The sequence below is a fragment of the Lepisma saccharinum genome, chromosome 6, assembly GCF_977018435.1.
Source record: "Lepisma saccharinum chromosome 6, izLepSacc3.1, whole genome shotgun sequence".
Taxonomy (NCBI): domain Eukaryota; kingdom Metazoa; phylum Arthropoda; class Insecta; order Zygentoma; family Lepismatidae; genus Lepisma; species Lepisma saccharinum.
The window spans coordinates 93,672,291-93,696,552 of NC_139234.1; the positions used below are offsets into that span (position 1 = coordinate 93,672,291).

The 24,262-nt window shown below is 38.0% G+C and overlaps 1 protein-coding gene across 9 annotated transcripts in view; it reads left to right on the plus strand.

The window, feature by feature from the left end:
* Positions 1–24,262, plus strand: part of kmr (pleckstrin homology domain-containing family A member kramer) — a 291,215-nt gene that overhangs the window by 252,296 nt on the left and 14,657 nt on the right. For 7 of the 9 annotated variants that reach the window (XM_083124233.1, XM_083124236.1, XM_083124234.1 and 4 more), the window contains 4 exons: positions 4,059–4,221; positions 6,388–6,704; positions 11,233–11,526; positions 20,249–20,431. In XM_083124233.1, coding sequence (XP_082980359.1) covers positions 4,059–4,221; positions 6,388–6,704; positions 11,233–11,526; positions 20,249–20,431 — 957 coding nt within the window. The remainder of the gene's footprint in view (positions 1–4,058; positions 4,222–6,387; positions 6,705–11,232; positions 11,527–20,248; positions 20,432–24,262) is intronic. The other 2 variants (XM_083124238.1, XM_083124241.1) reach the window with 2 other exon arrangements.

A 24,262-nucleotide genomic window follows, 5' to 3' on the forward strand; every position in this document is an offset into this window, starting at 1 on the left:
GCACTTCTCCTCAGGTGGCAGATAAAGTATACTTCCATAAATGCCCATGTAAAAATTCTAGCTTCCGTCTTATACATGCATCTTTCTCATGTTTGGTTCCTCACTCTCCACGAAGGAAACTGTACCTCTCATCCTTTTTGGTAAATCATATATACTTAATACAATGAGTTCTCTGTGTGTCTGTTTCATTCGTGTCTGATGCATTACCTTATTTACACGTGTATAATGCACACCCTGGTTTTGATGTGGATGATTGACATACTAGCTGATTACCTGGCATTCTATTAAAGTTGTCCGTGGGAGAAACATGGCGATCTAAAATCCACTCCGCTGTACTTAATAGACTGCCCCTGTGACTTGTTGATTGTGATTGAGAAAGCAAGTGTGTGTGTGTGTGTGTGTCTCTCTCTCTCTCTCTCTCACTCTCCCCCTCTCTCACTCTCCCCCCTCTCTTCCTCTCTCTCCCTCTCTCTCCCCCCCTCTCTCTCCCTATATCTCACATCGTGAATGTCACCAATTAGCTTAAAGACTCCGAAAACTATGGATTCGGCACTAATGTATGTCATCTTTCACATTTTATTTTTTACCCCCATGCCGATAGGTGATGAACTTGGAGTTGAATGACTATTAATCTTAGCGACCTCGAAAACTATGGATTCCACACTAATATCGGTCGTTTTACATATCACCCCCTTCCCACTCCCACCCCTAGGGGTGCCAGGGGTGTCTTACCTCCACAATATTTTTTTCCAGATTGTAAGTCATATGTGTACTAGGGATGGCCAAACGGATCTGGATCTGGATCTGACAACCAGATCCCTTTGGATCCGGATCCAAAAGTTACGGATCTGGATCCGGATCCAAAAGTTACAGATCTGGATCCGGATCCAAAAATTCCGGATCCGGATCCAAGAGTTTCGTATCTCAATCTCATTGTAATATTACCACACCTTAAAAGGTATTATGATCTTCGATTACAAAGAAATTTTTCATTAGTTAGTCCTACAATAATTTTTTTCAAGTGTTGTTTCTAAAAAACTTTTAAAATAATCTTACTTGTTTAACGTAAAATGTCAGAGGTGATTTTGTAAATGCCATTGAAACGAGTATGTATTCATTCGAATGTATTGGAAATGGAAACACACATAAATGTGAGACATTCCATTCCAGGATGAAACCTTTAACACATATAACAAGATAGAAATGTTATACAAAAATTATACAATTTTCCTAGAGTTCCAGTTTTACAAATTAAAATAAAACATTATAATATATGCAGTGTTATATAATTACAAAGTGTAAGACTAACAAGGGAGGTTATCTAGGTGTCCCCCTCCCTCTCCGATTTCCATGAAACTTGGCAGGTGTATAGTGGGGCCCAGAGGAAGAAATAAGTGTTTTTTTTTTGTTTCGGTTAAAAACTGTTTTAGGGGGCAACCACCCTCAAATGTTAAGATGAGGACAAATTTAAGTGGGCACTTGACCCCTGTGTCCCCCTCCGATTTCCATGAAACTTGGCAGATTTATAGAGGGGCTCAAAGGAAGAAATACGTGTTTTTTTGTTTCGGCTAAAAATCTGTTCTAGGGGGCAACCTCCCCTCAAATGTCAAGATGAGGACAAACTGAAGTGGGGATCTGACCCCTATGTTCCCCTCTGATTTCCATGAAACGTGGAAGGTGTATAGAGGGGCCCAAAGGAAGAAATACGTGTTTTTCTGTTTCAGCTAAAAACTGTTTTAGGGGCAAAATCCCCTCAAATGTCAAGATGAGGACAAATTGAAGTAAGGATCTGACCCCTGTGTCCCCCTCCGATTCTCATGAAACTTCGCAGGTGTATAGAGGGGCCCAAATGAAGAAATACGTGTTTTTTTTGTTTCGGCTAAAAAACTGTTTTAGGGGGCCAAATCCGCCTCAAATGTCAATATGAGGACAAATTGACATGGGGATCATCTGACCCCTGTGTCCCCCTCTGATTCCCATGAAATTTGGCAGGTGTATAGAGAGGCCCTATGCCTCCTGTTTCTTCCTATGCCATATTTACGTGGTTTTGGGGTCAGATCCCCACTTCAGTTTCTCCTCATCTTGACATTTGAGGGGGGGTTGCCCTCTAAAACAGTTTTTTAGCTGAAACACAAAAACACGCACTTCTTCCTTTGGGCACCTCCATACACCTGCCAAATTTAATGGAAATCGAAGTGGCACAAAGGGGTCAGATCCCCGCATAAATTTGTCTTCATCTTGACCTTTGAGGGGGATTTTGCCCCCTAAAACAGTCTTTTTTTAGCTGAAACACAAAAACACGTATTTCTTCCCTTGGGCCCCTCTATACACCTGCCAAGTTTCATGGAAATCGGAGGGGGAGACTCAGACCTCCCTTGTAAGTGTATTAATTAATTACAAATCACACACACACACTATATATATGTGTGTGTATGTATTATATATATATATATATATATATATATATATATATATATATATATATATATACATATATATATATATATATATATATATATATATATATATATATATATATATATATATATATAAATCAAAGAAGGTAAAAGGAAACACTCACCGGACAGTAGAAAAATTCAAAATTTTTGCTAATTTCATAGCATCACCGGTATGAGAAGAAATAGAAGGAACCGGAAGTTGGGGCACTGCAGAGTTGCCAGGTCCCCATCGAAGAAGAAGCGGTGCGTAGAACGAAAAAAAAACAACACTGTTTCGTCAACAGGCTCGTTGTAAACTGTGAGTGTGTAGGAAGAGTTTTATGGGATGGTTTGGGAAGGAAGGTGGGTGAGGGATGGGCATTACTGGGTGGCCTTGTTCAGGCCAGGTGGAGTGGTTGCACTCATGGCCGATATATAGGCCCTCTCCCATCTTTTGCGAACAGAGGTGTTGGCTGGTTTGGCATGATGATGCTATGAAATTAGCGAAAATTTTGAATTTTTCTACTGTCCGGTGAGTGTTTCCTTTTACCTTCTTTGATTTTTACTTAGCCCTTTTCGCCCTCTTGCTTTTATCCATATATATGTGTGTGTGTGTGTGTGTGTGTGTGTGTGTGTGTGTGTGTATATATATATATATATATATATATATATATATATTAGCAGGTAACAATATGTTATATACACATTCTTACTTTCCAAAGAAGCGCATGTGGGATGGCAAAACGGATCCGGATCCGAAAGTTCTGGATCCAGATCCGAAAGTCTTGATCCGGATCTGAAAGTTCTGGATCCGGATCCGAAAAATTTTAGGAACCAACCGGATCCAGATTTTGGATCCGCTAGGATCCGGATCTGGCCATCCCTAATGTGTACCAAGTTTGGTTGAAATTGCTCCAGGCGTTCGAGAGTTATGCCAGAACAAACATACATATATACACACATATGTACATCCATTTTTATATATTAAGAAGATGTGATGTGCAGTACAATCTCTCTCCACTGTGTTTAGCATCCCAAAGATTTTACTTCTGTAACCACCTTGTTGATTCTGTAGTATTATAGAAGAAAGCAAGATCAAAATTACGTTATGGATTTACAGCACTCAGGAACTGATTTTCTATTATTTCTCCCCTGACAAATACCACTGATACACATCCCCTGTGACAGGAGGTGTATGCTTGAATTCTGCCAGAACAGCGCCATTTTGCTCGATATTGCAAAGCATTCCGTTACAAAGTGAAAAATCATGGGAAATGACCATTTCACTTTTATAGTGTTTTTTTAAAATATATTATTATTAAAGAAATACAACCTGGTAATTTGTATTTGCGTCTGTTGATATATACATATTATGCGCAGTGACATACTGCATGGTTTTGTGTTGGGTGCCGATTTTTTTCCGTTCATAATATGCATCACAGTTTTAGTGTGCAAAATTTTGTAAAGAAGTGGGCATTATACATGAGTAAATATGGTAATCTTGATTCAAACAGCATATACATGCATGCATGCAAGGATACATGAGCTACATTTTTTAAAACTTTCATTTTGTGTAAGATCTTGTCACAAATCCATTATTTTTTTTTCTTTTGTGTCCAGGATAAAGCATTACTGGGAGTGAAAAGCCCAGGAAGCAGCTGTGATTCGTTCTCTGGTCCTCCACCTTCCACAGTTGCAGAGCCAGCAGTGAATGCAGAGGAGGCAGCTCAGTATTATCACATGGACATAAGTGAAGCAGATGATCGCATGAAGAGATACTATGGTAACTTGTTGGCTTTATTCAACACATTCTCCTTCTAACACAATGCACTTTTCACATCACTGCTGCAATGCTTGCAGACCTTGCCAATAGAAGTTCGAAGATTGCTCTGCAAACCAAGCCTCTTTGTGATTAATGATGACATCTACGCCATCGAAATGCGTAACCTTTGGAACTATTTTTAAGTTGGGAAGAGATAATAGTCGGATGATGCCAAGTCTGGGTAATACTGGGGATGCCCCTGAATCTGGAACTGCAGCTGTTCCAGTTTGTTTTGTTTCCCCATTTGCCAGCTTTCCATGTCTCAAGGAAGAGTGCCACCTTCAGTTTGTCCACCAGAGATATGTAATATGTGGCATTGACGGTCGTGCCACATTGGAGGTAATCGGCCAGCAGGATGCCCTCACAATCTCAGAAGACCATGCCCTGACCTTTGGTCATCCTCCAGCCCAAATTGCCCACATTTGAAATTCCGTGCCCATTTCTTCACAGTGTTATATGATGGTGCCTTGTCTCTCAATGTCATGATCAGGTAGTTGTGGATCTCCTTCGGTGAGAGCCCCTTCAGGAAGAGGCACATGATGAAGACACACTGTTCAAATTTACTAATGTCTGGAATCTGAGCTGACATCCTCAATTTGGAGCCCGAAAAAGAAAACTTCTAGTTATTTTATGCAGACATGATTTTGCGTTATAGGTTCATGTATTATAAGCATTTAATTGATGGTGCTAGTTAGTGTACTGGTTTGCTTGAACCCCACATAAGCCATGAATTTTTGAACCTCCCCTCGTACATGTAAATAAGTAAAAACTCATGTGAGTTTTTCAAGTTGTGGAGAGAAAGTTATTTTTATGAGTAACAAATATTGTGTTTTTCATTGTTATTTTAGAATCTCTCACAGATTGATGGATTGTCCAGACAGTCTGCACTCACTCATTCACTCATATAATGTATTATCCTCTCATTGGTCATGCTGTATCTCGGAGATACATGCAACTAATATTGTTTATTTTTTTGGAAATAACCAGGCATGTGGTTCTAAACTTCTCAGTGGCTGTTTTTCTCAATGTCTGAATACAGATGACCACAGTCTCCGCCTTGTGTCCCTTCGTATCTTGACTTAGTAGGCTTTTTGTATCTGTGAGATACAGAGTGACCAATTTCATTCGGGTTTCATTCTACAGCCTGCTTGTAGGAAGGACTATTAGGATCTGGAAAATTGCTGAATTCATTCGTTACATGCTCAGCAGCAGTGATGGAGAATGCAATGAATACGATATCATCAGTGATAAGGGTCTCTCGGTGATTGTGATAATGCAGAAGGAAGGGAAGCTAATTTTGAGACTGGACTGGAATGTGATGATTCGTACAATGAATGGCAGAGTGATGCAGATAAATAACTGTTCATAAGGTGGCAATAAATATCATATGTAGTGTTAAAGACATGTTTTTAATGCACTTAAGGATCATTATATGTAGGTCTAAATTATAAGGTGAAAATTAAAAAGTAATCATGAATATTCATTAATTTGGCACACACAGGAGATGTACTACGTAGAATTTTCATCAAAATCTATGGCATAACGCGCCATTGCTCTACTACCGAGCTACCCAGACAGCCTGGCTTCACCTGATTTTTTGCTGCTGCTGTTTTACCTGTGTGGAATCGTCTCTGATAGTGCTACCGCATTGGGACCTGTTGCCTTTGAAACACTGTAGGCGTTGATGTTGCCTAGTTCCTCCCAGTGTAGAGATGTTAATTCATTAAATTAGGCACACGCAGGAGCCTGGTCAAGCCTGCATTTTTCGCTGCAAATTCTACGTAGTACATCTCCTGTGTGTGTATTATTTAATAAATTAACATCTCTACACTGGAAGGAACTAGGCAACAGTACATCTCCTGTGTGTGTCTAATTTAATGAATTAACATCTCTACACTGGAATGAACTAGGCAACATCAACACCTACAGTGTTTCAAAGGCAACAGGTCCCAGTAACACCAATTGTGTTACTTTTCCAGGTGTGACCGGTGAAGGGTTAAACTGGGTGAGGTGGATGACTGCTTGTAGATTTATACTTTAGGTTCAATAAATGCTATGTGAAACAAAGAAATGTTCATTGACATTTATCATTGATTTATATGCAATTATTGTTTGCTTATCTTCCAGGTATTATACCAAGAGAAAAACAAGAAATTAAAACTGTACGGATAGTGAAACGAGAATCTGAGAGAAGACAGCGAGATCGCACTAAGCGCGTGACGATTGATGATCCATCGTTGGGCCGTGTACAGGAGGAGGATGGTGAAGAGCTAGACTATTTGTTGGAGGAAGATCCTGCATTCATCCAGTTCCAGAGATCCATGTCGCTTCCTCGAGGATTCGGGAAGCAAAAGTATCACCAGGTACTTCAATGTCGTGTTCCTTCTTCCCAGTGTGATAGCAGTCCCCTTCAAAATTTTGGATATCATTGCTACAGTTCCAGGGTAAGATGGGAAAAGCTTCATACATACTTTATCTGCACCAATGAAATTTCATGTTCGCTTAATAGATTAATATTAGAATTCATTTGTGAATGAAACATTCTGCTGTAGCATTCCAGTTAGGGTAAAGTTGCATCCATCCATAGCTCATGAAACGACATTAAGGAACCCTGGAGATAACAGTTGGGCTGAAAAGTTCGTAGGCTGACTCATAGATGGCGTTACTAGAATTAAATCCATGTGATTTTTACTTAGTACTAACCTTCAAAAGATACGTGTATAAATTTCACAGCTGCCGGATAATTAGTTCGTGAGATATAGCATTGTGAGTGAAGCAGCTTTTGTTATTGTGAAAAAATGGATAAAAAATAATTTCGTGTGTTAATAAAGCATTGCTTTTTGGCGAAAAAAAATACTGTTGAAGCCAAGGCTTGGCTTGATAAACATTATTTGGACTCTGCACCAGGAAAATCAACGGTTGAGAAGTGGTTTGCTAAATTTAAACGAGGCAAAATGAGCATCGAAGACGATGCACGCAGTGGACGCCCCAAAGAGGCTGTTACCGACGAAAACATCAAAAAAGTCCACAAAATAATTTTAAATGATCATAAAGTGAAGTTGATCAAGATAGCTGAGACTTTAAAAATATCAAAGGAACGTGTTGGACATATTGTGCATGAATATTTGAACATGCGAAAGCTGTGTGCAAAATGGGTGCCGCGCGTGCTCACAATCGATCAAAAGCAACAACGTTTTGATGATTTGGAGCAATGTTTAGCGATATTCAACCGTAATAAAATTGCTTCCCCATCCACCATATTCTCCAGATCTGGCCCCCAGTGACTTTTTCCTGTTTGCAGACCTTAAAAGAATGCTCGCTGGAAAGAAATTTAGCACTGATGAAGAGGTAATCGCCGAAACTGAGGCCTATTTTGAGGCTAAAGAGAAATCGTACTATAAAAATGGCATCGAAAAATTGTATGACCGCTATAATCGTTGTATCGCCCTCGAAGGCAACTATATTGAATAATAAAATCGAAGTTTGTCAAAAAAATATTTTTTACTATGTTAGCCTACGAACTTTTCAGCCTAACTGTTATATGTATGTACCATTTATCAATGAGGAAGATCGATCATAAATTAACACATTCCTGCCTGAAACAGCCATGGTCATGGTATATGCTTGTATTTGCCTTTAAACAACTAAGGTCACTTAACTTTGGTGTCCATTTTTTTCAGGGTTTTCTGACATTATATGCCCCCATGTTGATTGGCGAACAAAAAGGGATACACCATGAGACTTTGGGGGGAGGTCCAATGCAGCACCCGGGAGCATGTCTGAGTCACCATTTTACCAAGGGCTCCAGGGGTCCCAACACGTTCGGATCCTTGGAGGACTAATGGGGGGTTATCGGTAGGGGACAGCAGCAGGTACCCTCGAAGAGGTCTGGTTCCTATCTGCTGGGTTGAAAAAGTCAACGAAAAAGCACCTTTTGCAGCTTGCAGGGTGCCATTTTGAAAACCTTGATGGCAGCCACATTTTTTTAGATAAGTTTTGATTCAGAAAATACCTGGGCTGGCCGTTTAAGTGCCCCTCCCAGAGCTGGGTGTGAATGTGTTCACAATTTGAAAATTGTGCACCAGGAATGAGCATACCATCCTAGTTCAAAATTATCACGTCTAGTGAGATAGGACCCAAAATTCATTACCCCAGACCTTAGTATACTATAAGTACTTTAAAACTACCTACAGTAACTAAACTTTTTAATTAAGATTTGTACACACATTTGCTTACACAACATTTCAAAATGTTGATTAATTATAAAGTTTAGTTACTACATGTGCAGTTTTATTGTTATTCTCTGTTTCTACAAGTGCAGTTTTATTGTTATTCTCTTTATTATGAACTTGACTACTCTACTCGGAATCATGAATTTGGTATTTCCTATCTAAATTGTGAATATCTGAATTTTCTTTGTAATATTTAGGCCTTTCAGAATTGATTGAGACTGTGCTCCGTGTGCCTGTATGCCACAACCGAGAACAGAAGTGAGGGTTGTGTGTAAGAGCAGTGAACTTCAACTGTGCGTCGCCAGAGTTTCATTTTCCTAGCTGCACACAGTGCCATGTAACAGGCATTTGTTTCTCACAGTGTAGTCGGAGTCGTGGACAAGTGAGGTGCTGCCAAGTGAAGGTGTACGATATCAGCATGGAAGGTCAAAGGTCCACGTGATTCCTGTGGAAAGAAGGAACCAGCCCTGGATGTCATCCTCATCTCGAAACCCTGGCATGATTCAACAGGTGTCTGACATAGAAATGGACGAAAGCCATTCCTTTCTTGGCACTCACGCTTCCAGCTGTGAAACCTGCCACCCAGTGGAACACAGTTGCATGACTTGGAGCGGATTCACCATAAATTTCTTGCAGAAGATTACGAATCATAGCTGCAGGCACACCTTCTTTCCACAGGAACCACGTGGCCCAACTTTAACCTTCAATGCTGATATTGTACACCTCCTCCACTTGGCAGCTCTTCACTTGTCCACGACTCCGACTACACTGTGATAAACAAATGCCTGTCACGTGGCACTGTGTGCAGCTAGGAAAATGAAACTCGGGCAGCACACAGTCCAAGGTCACAGCTATTACACACCACTCTATTTAGCATAGTGTGCTAACCCACCCCCGCAGTTTATCACGCAGAGGTCCCTATGCCATCCTCTTATTAAGTGCAGTACATCTTATTAGACCTTCGAGTGCACTATTTAGCATAGCGCTAACCCGCCCCCACAGTTTATCATGCAGAGGTCCCTACACATACGGCGCTTACTCTCTGTGTCTCGATGCATCCAAAAAAACGGTCTTAATTCATTGAGGGACGGCCACTTTCTGAGATCTGAGAGCCTGAGAATATGAGGGAGCGTAACAAGTCCGAACCCAGTATTTATACAAACAACTCACCCCCAATCACCGGGACAAGGTCCTATTGTTACCTTTCAAACAGGAAAGTCATTGAGGGAAAGCAGCCGTTGGCTTCCCTGGCTACTGGGCAAAAGGTAACCTAGGCAAGAGCAAACTTGTACACATATACTTTCCATTTTGCATTTTGCAGCTGCGTGCGTAAATACCACATCAGAATGTTTGCCCAAAATAGAAAAAAATGAACAAAGAACCAATTATAATTAAAAATTTGCTAACGACAGCAAGTATGCATGAAAAACACAATGTTATGAAAGAAATTAAATTTCTCAACTGTAAATATTGTGTTTTCAAGAAAATAATAGTATACTAAGAAATAAAGGATATGTAAAGCAGAATGGTAAACACACTGGCCCGTGAGGGTTTAGGTTCACTCTAAAATCAAAGGACCAGGGTAGAGAGGCCTTGCCGATATCATGAATTGTAACATTGTTACCTTGTAATCAAGTGGTCTTTAGTTCGATACCCGGTGGAGGCACATATTGGTTTCGATCTCAGTTCCTATTAGCCTATCTGTGCATAAGGTGGACTTCAAACAAGCTAATCATGGTAGGAAGTTAAATTGAGTTGAGTTGAAAGTTGCAAGTTAATGAGTGTAAATATAGAGTATTTTCACTTTCAATACAGAAATTGTGATTGAAAAATGTACTTTAATCTGGACATGAACATCTTGTGCCAATATTATACTCACTGCATTTGCTATGGCAATTCTAGCTGAAGTGCAATTTGTACTTGATTGTTTACTGGATATTTTATTGCATTTTGCAAGGACCCTGCAATCTGACTGTTTTGGCTCCACCATGTAGTTGGATCCAATGTGGTGGACAGGACAGTTTGCGAGAAGCAATTGCCAAAAGGGTTGGCAACATTGTGTGTGTGAGCAGCATTCGAGGCTGCAGGATGTCGTTATGTTATGTGTATGAATATCCCTTCACATCCTTCGATAGGGATTGTATTAATGTAAACTCATTATTGTGTGTTTATTATACATGGTATATAAGGTAATTGGTAATTGTCATTCCAAAGTGTTTCCTGCAAATCACCAAGTGTATTGGATTACAAACTGGAATGGGGCTAAACCCTCTCCAACAAACTGCAATGGTGCTGTGTGTCTCCCAGCTTTGAGTAGTGGTTTACACTGAATGAAATACACACTCACACAGGAGATGTTGAAATATTTTAGAATCCTTTTCATTTGCAACTTCCATGTGGCTTAAATTAGAATATGTTTGTTTTTAATTTGTTAAACTTCATTACATTGAGAAATTCTTATCATTTGTATCTTATTGTATTTTATTTGTGATGAAATTTGGGGTATTTTTATTATGAACGTAATAAGGACTGAATTTCCACAAAGTGGGTTTTAATTTCTAAAAGTTAAGTTTTCCTCATTTGCATTATTGAATATGTTCTTTAAACTTATTTGTAAATTTAATTTTTAGTAGTTTATGATTTCATTCAATATTATTGTATGCATAAATTATTATTATTATTGTTATTTAATTTCACTTACTCTTTTATCATTTTTAATTTAATTTATTATTTTTTAAAGTCTCTAAGTGAGGATCAATCATTGTCTGCGCACGAAAGGCTCTTTGGCTCCAATCAGGACCAGCCAGAGTACAGCCCAAATTCCTCACCGTCCAGATGCAGCTCTAATGGTTCGCAACAGTTGTCACCTTTAGAATCTCCTGTGTACAAAAGTGCAGCGGCCAGGGAAATCGTAATGGAGTTATCTCGAGAACAGGATGAGAGAAAGCGGGCAGTGCCAAAAGAGAAAAGGCGCCACCACACTGTCTCTAGCATTCACCCGGTTGCTATGGAGACTCTAGAGGCACTTAAAATGGTACTTCTTCTAAATTTTCTTTTGTTTTTACTATTCCTAAATGCTTTATATGAACGAGGACAGGATTGATTGATTGATTTGGTGTTTTAAGTCCACTTTATGCATAGTAAGGCTAATTAGGACTGGACTTACAGTTTAAAGTGGGATCCTAACCACTATGTGCCTCCACCGGGTATCGAACCTGGGAACTCTTGATTACAAGGCGACGATGTGCCATTGGAGGTGAATGAGGAGAGGACAATGGCAGATTGATCACTGGAAAGAATATTAATTTTGAATATTACTGTTTGAATTTTCCATAGTGATTACTACGGCTAGGATTTTTATGACCTAAAAGTCACCAAAATATGCAAAATAAGAAAAATGCTCTTATGATCTAAAATTTTAAAAAGTATGCAGAATAATTTGAAATATATATGCTGTTACAACTGAGTTGTTTCAAACATCAATATTTGGTCAGATATTTTCACATACTATTTTTAGATCACTTTATGAACCTTGAGTTGCAATGTACAATGAATACTTTCTGTAAATGAAAAATATTTTGCTGCAGTCCAGTAGCTACCTGCTTGTGGCAAAAAAATTGAAAGTGTTTGCATAAGAAGTTTTGGGGTATAGTCCATTTTGTGTACTGCGCATTGTAGTAGGGGAGGAAGGTAGTTCTAATAATTTTGCAGAAACAGAAACAGTGATATACACTTGCAAGAAATTGAACAATAAGCAAATATCTGCTCAGAGTTATTTTGGACCAAAGTCCATTTTCTGATTTCATTCCATTAGATAAAGAGACTGGTTTTCACCATTTTTCAGGAAATAAACTAGGACGTATAATTGTTGAGAATTCAACAACTTGAGTGAACATTGGAGTAAGAACGAACCCACTTCGAAAATGGCTGTATATTCCTTGAAAAGGCGAAAATATGCTGAATATGACCAAAAATCTATCAAAATATGCTTTATCATATACAAATGGTCAAGTATGTTCTTAAAAATCACCTAAATTTCATTAGTTTCTTAATGATATGAATTTCTATATATTTAGGGAACACATCACCCTTACAAAAATATATATATATATCCTACATTGTGAAAATTCTAGCCCTATTGATTACAACTAATGTTTTACATTAAATTCCATAAATATATTAGTTTCACTCCAGCAATGTGCAAAATTACAGTATGTTGCATATCACGCTTCAAAAAGCAGACAAGCAATTCATCAATCTTGGTGGTTGGATGCAGGTCTCGTACCTCAGTCTGTTGCATTTATGGTAGGAGAGTGCAGGGGATGAGTAGCCATTTTTGGACCAAGATGTTTCTGAAGTTTAGAGGGTGATGGAAAATGACTGTAGGTCTATCTGGAAAGTCATTCTTATCACGGAGGATAAGCTTGGTGTTGTATCAGGTTATTCATTCATTTTTTTTTCTTACTTTGCCTTTCTATCACTTTTGGCTAATTGTGAAGATGAGAATGAATAGTGATAAGATGAAATGGATGAAGGGACAATCACAATCATATATGGATGACACAACATGAGCCCCACAGGATTGATTACGCTGGCTGTGATTCCAGACTTGTACTACTTGGAAAAGAGGTTGACATTTGGGTGTCGTTGGATAGGGTCACCCTTGCACCCCAATATTGGGTTACTAACACTAATTATGCAATTACGAGGGTCACTATTTATATTTTGAGCCTTGGCAACACTGATTGAAGTTAGGCGCGATTTGACATTTGCACGGAATCGTCTGCCATTATTGACCATAACGTACTTCAAATGTTTTGTCAATAGCTTCATTTGTGTTGTTTATGTTGCCTTGGAGATTGTGCGACAACAATAAAATGTAATTAACTCGTGAACATTTTCGTGCGATGATTTTTTACGATTTTCGACGTGGATTATCAAGACAAGAGTGCATCGATCAACTTACTTCCACATTTGCCACTGTGAAACGCTGGTATAACGAATTTCATCGTGGCCGCCATTCGCTCACCGACGAGATTCGCGAAGGTCGTCCAAAATCAGTTGTTGTTCGAGAAAACATTGATGCTGTGCAAAACCTAATACTGCAAGATCGTCATGTGACATACTGTGAGATTGAGGCAACCATAGGCATTAGTTCCACCAGCATATATAAAATATTACATGATCATTTAGCTGTGAGAAAGGTATGTTCTCGTTGGATCCCACACAATTTGACAAAAACTCAAAAAGATGCTCGCGTCAATTGGTGCAAACAAATGCTCAATAAATACAATCGTGGTGCTTCAAAAGACGTGTATAAGATTGTAACAGGTGACGAATCATGGATATATGCATATGAGCCGGAACGTAAACAGCAGTCGACTGTATGGGTGTTTCAAGATGAACCCAATCCAACAAAAGTTGTTCGCGCTCGAAGCACATCGAAACAAATGGTTGCCTGTTTTTTCGGGAAAACTGGTCATGTGGCAACTGTGCCTTTAGAGGAACGTAGAACGGTCAACTCTGAATGGTACACAACAATTTGTTTGCCAGGGGTCTTTGGTCAAATACGGAAAACAAACAAACGCCGTCGGATCATTCTTCATCAAGACAATGCCAGCTGTCACACATCTCGTCTAACAACCGACTTTATGAACAGTCAAAAAATCGAATTGATGGGTTATCCGCAGTACAGTCCTGATTTGGCACCCAATGACTTCTTCTTGTTCCTGAATGTCAAGAATAAATTGCGTGGACAACGATTTTCGTCGGCGGAAGATGCCGTTGATGCGTTCAAAAACCATATTATGGAGGTGTCTCAAGAAGATTGGAAAAACTGCTTTGACAAATGGTTCGAATGCAAAAGTGTATTGACCATAAAGGAGAATACTTCGAAAAACAATAAAGCAGTTTTCAATGCCAAATTCCTATTTTTTCATTGTTAGGCTCAAAATATAAATAGTGACCCTCGTATATGTATGAGTGGAACCGTTCATCTAAAACCAATATGGATAGGAAAACATGTATCAACAATCCTGATACATAAGGACAGGGGAGAACTTGTCAGTAAAGTGAAAAAGTAAAGTGTCCCCCTGCACTTTGCACCATGACATGAAGGCATATTAGGGCCCCACACTTTCTTGATCACAGCCAAAGGTGAGGGTAATGTGACGAGCACCACATCCTTGGCTGCCTTTACCCCCCAGAGTTTCCTTCAGGTACTTACCCACTTTATACGATGCTGAGTGGGTTCCGGAGCTGCCTGAACACCAGCACCAGGGATTGAACTTGGGTCTTTCGCATGGTAGTCTGATGCCCTAACAACTGAGCTACCATGGCTAAAACTTGTCAGGCAGGGTTATAAATATGATGGCCATCTTGAAGTCCACTGTCTTGTCAAATTAATTTTCAAGTGGAAATGTGGTTATCTTAAGCTCAGCAGATGTACTAAGCTGTTCCGTTTTGTGTATGAATGTTAAGTCATATTACTCCAAACAATGCATCGGATTATTTTTCCAGTTTTCTTGTTTCCAGAACATGCCTCATTTCCACTTCTCTAAACTTGATGCACATTTACAGAAGGTGCTCTTCATCAGAACTTAATTAGTTTTTGTTTAAAGCAGGAATTTCTGAATAATATGTTTGTCTCGAAATCTGTAACTGGCTTCTCTTTGGTGTTATGTAACATTGTTTAAGGAGCTTGCTAATCTTTGGTGTTATTTAACGTATTTTAAAGAACTAGTTACTCCTCTATTCAATTGTCTTGAAGAATATATTTGTCTTGAATTTACAAACCAAATTTGTTTCTCCTTTCCTTTATTTTAAAAACTTTATCTGTGCAAAAAATTTATTTATTTCTGAATTTTTCATGTTACATTGTTATTGTAACACTTTTGACTAATTGTGATGATAAGAATGATGATTAAATGGAATTTATGAAGGAATTGTAAGAAAGTAACACCTATACACAGGCTAGGACTCTAACAAGGTTTTGAGTCAACCACCTGACACTTTTGACCACATATGCACCCATAACTACTTTTCTGCTTTTTCTTCTGATTTGTGATTTTTCCCATTTTGTCTATTCTGGTATTCAGTGTTTCACACCTGTATAGACTGAAAACTTCACATTTAAAACATTTTAATGAGTTTTTTTTAAATAATGTTTAACTCTGTAAGTTTCAGTTAATTTTTTATTGTCATAATGACCCAAGAACATTTGTTGGAAAATATTTTTAAAATCATCAGTCATTTTAATAACAAATAATGTAGAATTGTGAATATTAGAGAACAACAATTTTTTTTAAACTTAGTTTTAATTTATTCACAGCTTTTCTTTTGTTTTTAAATTCCTATTAGTCTGATGAGACTTGTATCGCATAATAAAACTATATGGTGAATAAGTCATCAAATTGAAATGAAGAGGAAAACTATAGAGATACTGTTCCTTGAAAGTGGTCACAAAATGAACTCCTCTTTGCTGTAACATGAAACATGTCCAGGCATATTGAAAGTGACAAAAGGTTGACTTCTTTTAACACTCAATCCTGTAATCAATGTTTTTAAAAGGATAAATATTAGGGCTGAACCGACACCACTTTGAATCAATACCAATACCGATGCTGATACTCTTACAGATTCCCACCAATACCGACACTTTGAAAATTGCAATAAATAAAAGTTGTTCAAAATATTGAACAATATTAGTGCATAAATATTCTTCTTCAATTATATGCATCAATTTACCAAGAATCTGTTTTAGAATATTCAAGAATTAGTTCAGAATATTAAAATAGATATTATATAACCACAACATCAGTTTTTCGTGCAAAATTGATACAAAATAAATAGAAAGTTTGGATTTTGCATAATTTCCAGGATAATTAGACACTGCGAAAGTGTCGCATGGCATTTTTGCAGACCTCGTGAAAGACTAAAGTATCAGCTGGTATCAGTAAATCAATTCTAAACAATACTTTCCGATACCAATCGGCATTGGCATCGACTTAGCCCTAATAAATATCAAATATTTTTATAAAGTATTTGGGGTACTGATCCCCTGGGTATGCCATTCCTACTCAACACAAACAATACTGAATCTGATATCAAAACATCATTCAGAGGATTTTTTGTCAAATAAACAACTGCATTTTTAAAAATAAATATTGAGAAACTAGTACTCACTTTTTCTTCGACTAGTTTCGCAGAAAAAGTGAGTACTAGTTCTCTGCATGTATCTACTACTGGGTCCCTAATTCCCCAAATATAAAGGCATTTGTTTTTGTAATTTTTTAAGCACTGGTAGAAATTCTCCAAAGCAAACACGCACACTTACTCACTATCTTGCAGTGTTTGGAAGTAACTAGTTACCCAGTTACAAGTAACAGTTACTTTTTTGAGAAAATGTAACTGTAAGTAGTTACTTTTAATAGTAAGTAGAGACCGGATGTTTAGGCACTAAAAACATAAAATAGGCAGGCAAATAAGCACTTATAATTTTCAAAATAGGCAGTAAAATAGGCATTAAAATACAAATAGGCAATAAAAAAGGCAATGAAATTTAACTCAAAATAATGAAGATAGACATACAAAAAAGAAATAGGTGTTTAAAAAATATAGAAACATACCTGTACATTCTTTATAGTTGCTTAAAATAAACCAGGAGCTCATCATAAGAGACAGCAGTCCAATATTGTACTTAATAAATCACTGCAGACAGGAGTCACGTCAGCCCAAAATTTTCCATTGTATAATGGATATACACAATAGTCTGACAAAAGAAATTGTTGGCTACTTCCAACCAGTACGCAAATTATTTAAATATACACTTTATCACTGCACACAGGGTTATTCCAGTTAAAAAAAAATTACAGATTCCACACAGCAGTTCGAACTAAGAATCTGTTTAAATGCATTTCAAGTTTGTACTGTATTGTTTGGCAGTCTCTGAATAAGAAGCACTAATTGTGGTTGCACATCACAACAAGGCATTTCTTCAGGTGATCAACCGACAAGTTATGTCTGCTATCGGATAACACATTTTTTAGAATTGGAAAAGATCTTTCAACCTCCACAGATCTTACCGGAGCATACTTAAAGCACGCGGGAACATGTGGATCTAACTTAGTTTGTATATTTTCACCTTTCAGAACTTGTTGAATTACCCTTAATTTGTCCAAGTCCTTATTAGCTGCAATAACTCGCTAACTGTTATTTTTAAATTTCTTGGAAGCATCGGAAACTAATCCTGGGAACAGGAAATCGTATGCACCGAGTTCAGTCATGTCCCAATTTTAAAGAAAATGCCTAAAATAGGCAATATCTGGCATTTATGAAATAATATAGGCGATATCGTATGAAATAGGCAAAATAGGCAAAATTAAATTGCCTTTAAATGAAGCTAATCCCTCCCCCCTTGCCTTCGCAATATTCGTTTTCATCATATCTCTAACAGGAAAGAATAGGCATTTTGCCTAACATCCGGTCTCTAATAGTAAGTAACTGTAACTGTAACAGAGTTACTTTTTATGATAGAAGTAACTTTTTAACAGTTTCTTTTACAGTTACTTTGTGACACTTAAATTGCTATGTAAGTGTCATAAATTATTGGTGATTTAGGACTTAAAGTGAGCCGGAATTCAGTTTCTGCGCTGATAAAAAGCCCATCCTTTGATACATTAATTCTTGCAAACAATAGATGAAGAGCAAAAGAGAAAGTTGTTGTACTAAATTTGTCTCCTGTCAGTGGGCAGTTGTAGGCTCCAGGTGTCAGGAATTTCAAGGTGACAGGTTTATCCTGTTTCATCTTTCGTTTGGTAGTCTTCAAATCCACAGCAATATGCATACATTGGGAGGAGACTTCTTTCCTATTGCTAACAGTTGCCATTGTCAGTTGTGTGCTGTGAAGTGTCTCTTGTTTCTCTTCTTTCTGTAGTTTGTTCCTCTGTGACCTTATAACTTCCTCCTTCTGTAAGCAGCATCCGATACTTTCTTATTTGCTATAATATCAGATTAAACTGGAAAGGGACATACTGCAATATTTCAGTGTTTTTATGAAAGAATTCCATGGTACTGGTACTATGAACGTAACTGAAGACGAGAGCTAGAAAGTGTACATATGAATGGTAAACAATGCAATTGTTTACATGTGATTTTAGTTCCTGATAATTTTAAAAAGGAAGTAAAATATTTCCAGTTAGAATTTGCTTATTTACAATTATTCAATACTTCTGGAAATTTCGAAACAAGTAATATATTTTGGTTAAGTGACTCATTTAAGTAAATGAGAACTCCGCCTTGTTATCAAGGGGTCCTGGGTTAGATACCCAGTGGAGGCACAAGTTGGTTGGATCCCACTTTAAACTGTAGGTTCAGTACCGATTAGCTCTACAGTGTGTAAAGTGGACTTAAAACACCAACTAAATTGTCACGTTTCGGGTTTTTGTCAAAAACAAAATATTCATACCTCTAATTATTACATCATTATCTGAATCACTTGTTTCCTGCGGCAATAGCAGCTCCAACTCCTATTACCTGCTACTGTGCCATTAAATAGGTTTAGAGCACATCCTACTTAGTTCACAATGTTCCAAGAGTATTTTACTTGACCATGTATTAAAGAGTAATTGAGAGCCACAGATAAGTTTTAGTGCAAGGAAATGGGCTCATTGAATGCAAATGGTACACAGTAGGCAATTCACCTCCAGGTTAAACACTTGCTGAGATGGAACAAACTCGATTTTGCTTAGTATCTTGAAAACAATCCCATGAAAGAAGTTTCCTTTCAAAAAGATCTCTATCGACAAAAAACTAAACTTTAATGAGCACATTACGAACACTACTAAAAGACCAATGCGTCTTCTTGGTCTTCTGTACAGGTTGACTGAAATAAAAAACCAATCACCCATCAGCATATTTTACAAATCCCTTATCTCCCATATTCTTGAATACTGCTCCTCTATCTGGACCATGGCTTCAAAAACTGTTCTCCCACCAGATTGATTCTGTCCTCAACTTTTCCCTCGCCATTGCTCGCCACAGAATATCTTCTCTCAGGCACCTTCACAAAACAGACATTATGTCTGTCTTGAATATACAACCACCACACACTCATCGCAAATTATCAGAAATGAAATTTTTTCACAAAATCTTAAATGGTAAAATTAAATCCGAATTTCTGCTCAACAAATTTCATCTACGAGCCCACAGGGCCAACCTGCAACATAAAGCTCTTTCACAATCCCACCACAAGGCTCTCCCTTCTACAGCAGTCTTTTCTACAGGCTTCCTCGCTCATATAATAACCTGCCTCCAAACGTTGACATATTCTTGCCAGAAGAAAGTTTTAGAAAACTGTTAACGATGTATGTATAATTTTGATTATTTTCTGTGCCATCTTGTACTCTATTTTGTTGTTGTTATATTGTTATTTTCCTGCTGTTACTGTTTCAGTGTAAAGTGGTCGCTCAGTACTGTATCTGAAACTTTAGGTAAAATAAATACTAATAAGTCAAAATGGATGAACTTTGAAATGAATGAATATAAATATTTCAAAATCCTAACTCTATTTTATCCAGATTTACAAGTATAAGACAGGGTACTCGTATTTGAAAAAGAATTGGTTTTATGGAGAATTGGTTTACAAGAGCTTTGATTATGGTTTTGTTTTATTGGTGTGAAATTAATTGCAATGTTCTAATAGTACATTTTTCTAAAGATAAAATCATCATTTGACTGTTTTTAAAAATATTTTTCAGGGATCAGCACGATCGCGGGATGACTTAGATATGGAAAGAGTATTAAGACCTCGATTGAATGCACCAGATGTTGTGAGATCTACAATGAGCCACAAAGACTTCAAATATAATGAGTATACAATTGACAATGTATTAGGCACTCCTAATAAGATACTTATACCAGAGCGATATATACCTGAACAGGTAGGTTCCTAATTTTCATCTGCATGTTTATTAAGAAATTCAAGTACATAAATATGTTTGTAAATGAAGATATCACAAGCACTTAATTTTCCATAATTTTCCTCAGTGTGATTGATTGATTGATTGATTTAGTTTATTTTACTTCACGTTTTGTGCCTCTTGGCTAATTTGCGAAGATGGGGATGAGTGATGAAATGATGAAATTGATGAATGGACATTTACAAACAATCAAGCCCAAGCGGGATTTAAACCCGGGACCCTTGGAGTCGCAGCACGATGTGATAACCTTTTCCTCAGTGTGAAACATGGGAAACAAACAGCGGCGTGCATTCTGGATACGCAAAGTACGCAATGCGTACCCACAACACAATAAGAAAATAATAAATATTTTATTCGCCTTCCCTGAACATGAAAATTATCGTTCCGAACTTCCACTGCAAGAAATTCAGTTTTCCGCACGAACACGCTACGGACTGCCTTGTGTCGTCTGCACCATCTGGCCTTCCTGGACGCAGTCCCGAACGATCCCGATGTGCCTTCGGCGAACGACCCGATCCGCGTTTGCCGATTTCCACGAGCAAACGCAGCCGCTTCTCTTGAGTACCCTAGAAATTCGGAAGGCAGCCCCATTGGCTCAGATCAGCCCCGACCATATGTTTGGGTCTGCCCGCTCTCGCCTCATCCTGCGTTTCCCTGTTCAAAGCACAGAGGTCTGGGAAGCCAGGGTACCAAGGATTTGGGCAGCGTTTGCAGTGTTGGCAGTAGTCAACATATATTTCTTTCTGGAATGTTTAGCTTACTCACATTTAGCAGTCACGCGTAGATAGATAGATCACTGTGCTCGATTGCAATAAAAAAAAAAAAGATTGCTAAGAGGAGGGCAAGGATATTTTGTGGTAGAATATTCGCGTAAACTATAAGATGTAAAATATTTATGCGAGGTTAAAATTACACTAGCAAGGTTTTTGCGTTAGGGAAACGAGGATAGCAGAATGGACTGAGTATTAACTTTTGCGCGTGAACCCCTTTTTGGCGGCGTCATTGTCTCAGGGGGAAATTATGTGAACAATTTGCAAATTTACACATTACTCAGAGTATGAGAGTATCTGTTTATCCCATTCCAGAGATCAACATTTTTTTAAGTTCATTTGCATTTCAGCCTATAAGTTGATGAGGATGGGTGTTGAGTTGACTGTTGACCCGACAATATGAATGAATAGAAAAACGAAAAACATAAGTAAACACAATGCTACTATGGGATTCGATAATGAGCCACTCCCTTCCCCCCTCCAAGACATTTAAAAATGTAATGTATATGGATGGTATATTGTGCCCAACATTTCTCTTTTAGCTCTTGAACTGTGCTGGGATGAATACCATTGTATGCTGACGCATTTTTCTCGTGAGCGTTATTATCATTTTTCTACAAAATATTTCATAGACCGGCAACTCCGAGCCATTCATCCACAAGAACGCGCTGTTTTCGGGGCGACAGACACTTGTTTGTTACCGTGGGAGGTTGACTTTTACTTTCTTCTGTGGTGTGAAATTTGCAGCAAGTGTTTCGTTTATATTATTTGCTTGTTTTTCGGTTTAGTGAATGGGGGAGGGGGGGGGGGGATTCGAGAGTTATTGATGACATTCTGGAGATGGGATTTTCGGCATAATAATAATAAAAGTGCAAACGATCCGAAATGGTAGATGTGTGTGTGTGTTCCTGATTTTCAGGACTTGTTTTAAGCAGGAGTTATGAATGATGGTAAGCAGTATGTTACGCATTTTCAGAAAAAAGAATTAAAAAAAATAGAACTATACAATTGACTGGCAGTAGAAAAAGCGGAAACTTTATTTGTTGGCCTTGTTCGTTGGTTTCCTCTGAGAAAGGTGTGTCAAATAGTAAAGGATACGGAGGATACTGACATTTATCAAATTTATCACATGCTATACGAAAGCACGAAAAATCATTATGTCAGTTCGTTCGCGTTCAATGTTAATTGCGCTGCATGTAGGAATTAATCGAAGTCAATTGGTGGACTGTACATAGCTACATCAGAATATACGTATTTGCGAATATAAATATAAAAGATCATACATATATCTTACCTCGTTACATTTGGATCTCTCTGGTAGCGTTTAAGATTATATCAGAGATTCCTTAGTTTTCTCGTTAATGCTTCAATAATTGACATCCTATTTTATTAAACTAGCTTCTGCTCCCCTTAATCTTCAGGACATGTTCCTCGTAAAAAAAATAATTAAAATATGGTGTGATTCTTTATTCTCAAGCAACAACTTTTGTGCGGGATTAATCAAGGTCTTACAAAAGGGTGCAAGGAGTGATAAATGCTGCTATGCCGTTCCAAAAAGTTATTCCTGTTATTTGAAAATTATGCAAGGATGATAAATTTTCGATTACAAAATTTCGAAAAAAGTAATTTTCTGTATAACACGATGGACTGGGGGGTCTGACCCCTCTAACCCCTCCCTTCAGTGCGACCATGTTGCGTACCCTGGTCTAAATGTCACCGCACGCCACTGGAAACAAAAGAAGTCAAAATTGATGTAATATCCTATTGTCCTGGTCCTGACATGCCCTCTGTTGAGGGAAGGTATTTCTTAATTTATTAATTGTTATTTATACAAATATGACCATATTAATTATTTTATATATATTGTGTTGAATAGAATGTGATGCTTCGAGTAAGGCCAAATAATTGATAGATATACAAAAACCTCTAATCATAAATATATATATTCCAATGTATGAGGGTGTATCAGGAATTAGTCCCATTAGTACTACACTATTTTATACAGTGAAATATCAGTTATACGTTTTATGGAGGACAGAAGGTGACGTGCATCTCCACTGGTCCTCTAGGGCCTGTGACTGGTCACAGCTGGGTTACCCCAAATCAGACTTCTTGGTTAGGCTAACAGGGTAAGAGATTATCAGGCCTGACTGGTCACTGGTGTCGGATTTATACATTTCCTTAGTTGGAAATAAAAGCTTATGGAAATTTCTTCCAATAAAGTCCTATTTATTGTTCTTTTGCACAATTACAACAAATCTTAATCACTGGCAATCCTGGATCAAGTTGACTGATGCAGAATCAATGGTTTGTTGGTATCGCAAGAACCTTGTTCGAAACCATAGAGTTATGAGGAGCCCAAGGCATAAGACGATTCGCCCATTCAGGGTGAGGGTAGTCCTCCCTACAAGGTTATCCTGTGCTACCAGCCTTACGGCAACCGGATAAGAAGGTCCAAAAGTACAGAATTTGGTCCCCTTTTGTACAGAAAGTTTGTTGACAAAATACCAATGTAACTTGGTCAATATTTACATGTATCCATGGATTTGCATAATTACTCTTGCACAAAAAAATATCAAAGATTTGATTCCCCATGTAACAGGAGAAGATGCTCACTTGATGACCACCAGAATGGTGCTGCTTTGTTTGGTGACAAATGTTGTTCTAATAGGAGGTGAAAAAACACCGCATAAGCAAATTTTAATGAAGGTTGTTTACAATATTTTCCTCCAAACATCAACTAACACACGGGCGTAATTTATATTTACGCCTGGTGATGTTTACAGGGTGAGTCAAAAGTCCTTGACCACCCCTTATAAAATGAAAGGGAGTGTAGATTGCAGCAATTGGTCATGGTAGTAATATGTTAGGCCTAGGGGGAAACTTTTTGGTGCATGTCATGACAACGTCCGCCATCTTGGATCCAACTTCATTTCTTTAAATGGGAAGGGGGCATGTGGAATATGGTTTTGGGCTAGAATTTCACCAGGAATTCAGTGGTGAAGTCAGATTTGTGAAAACT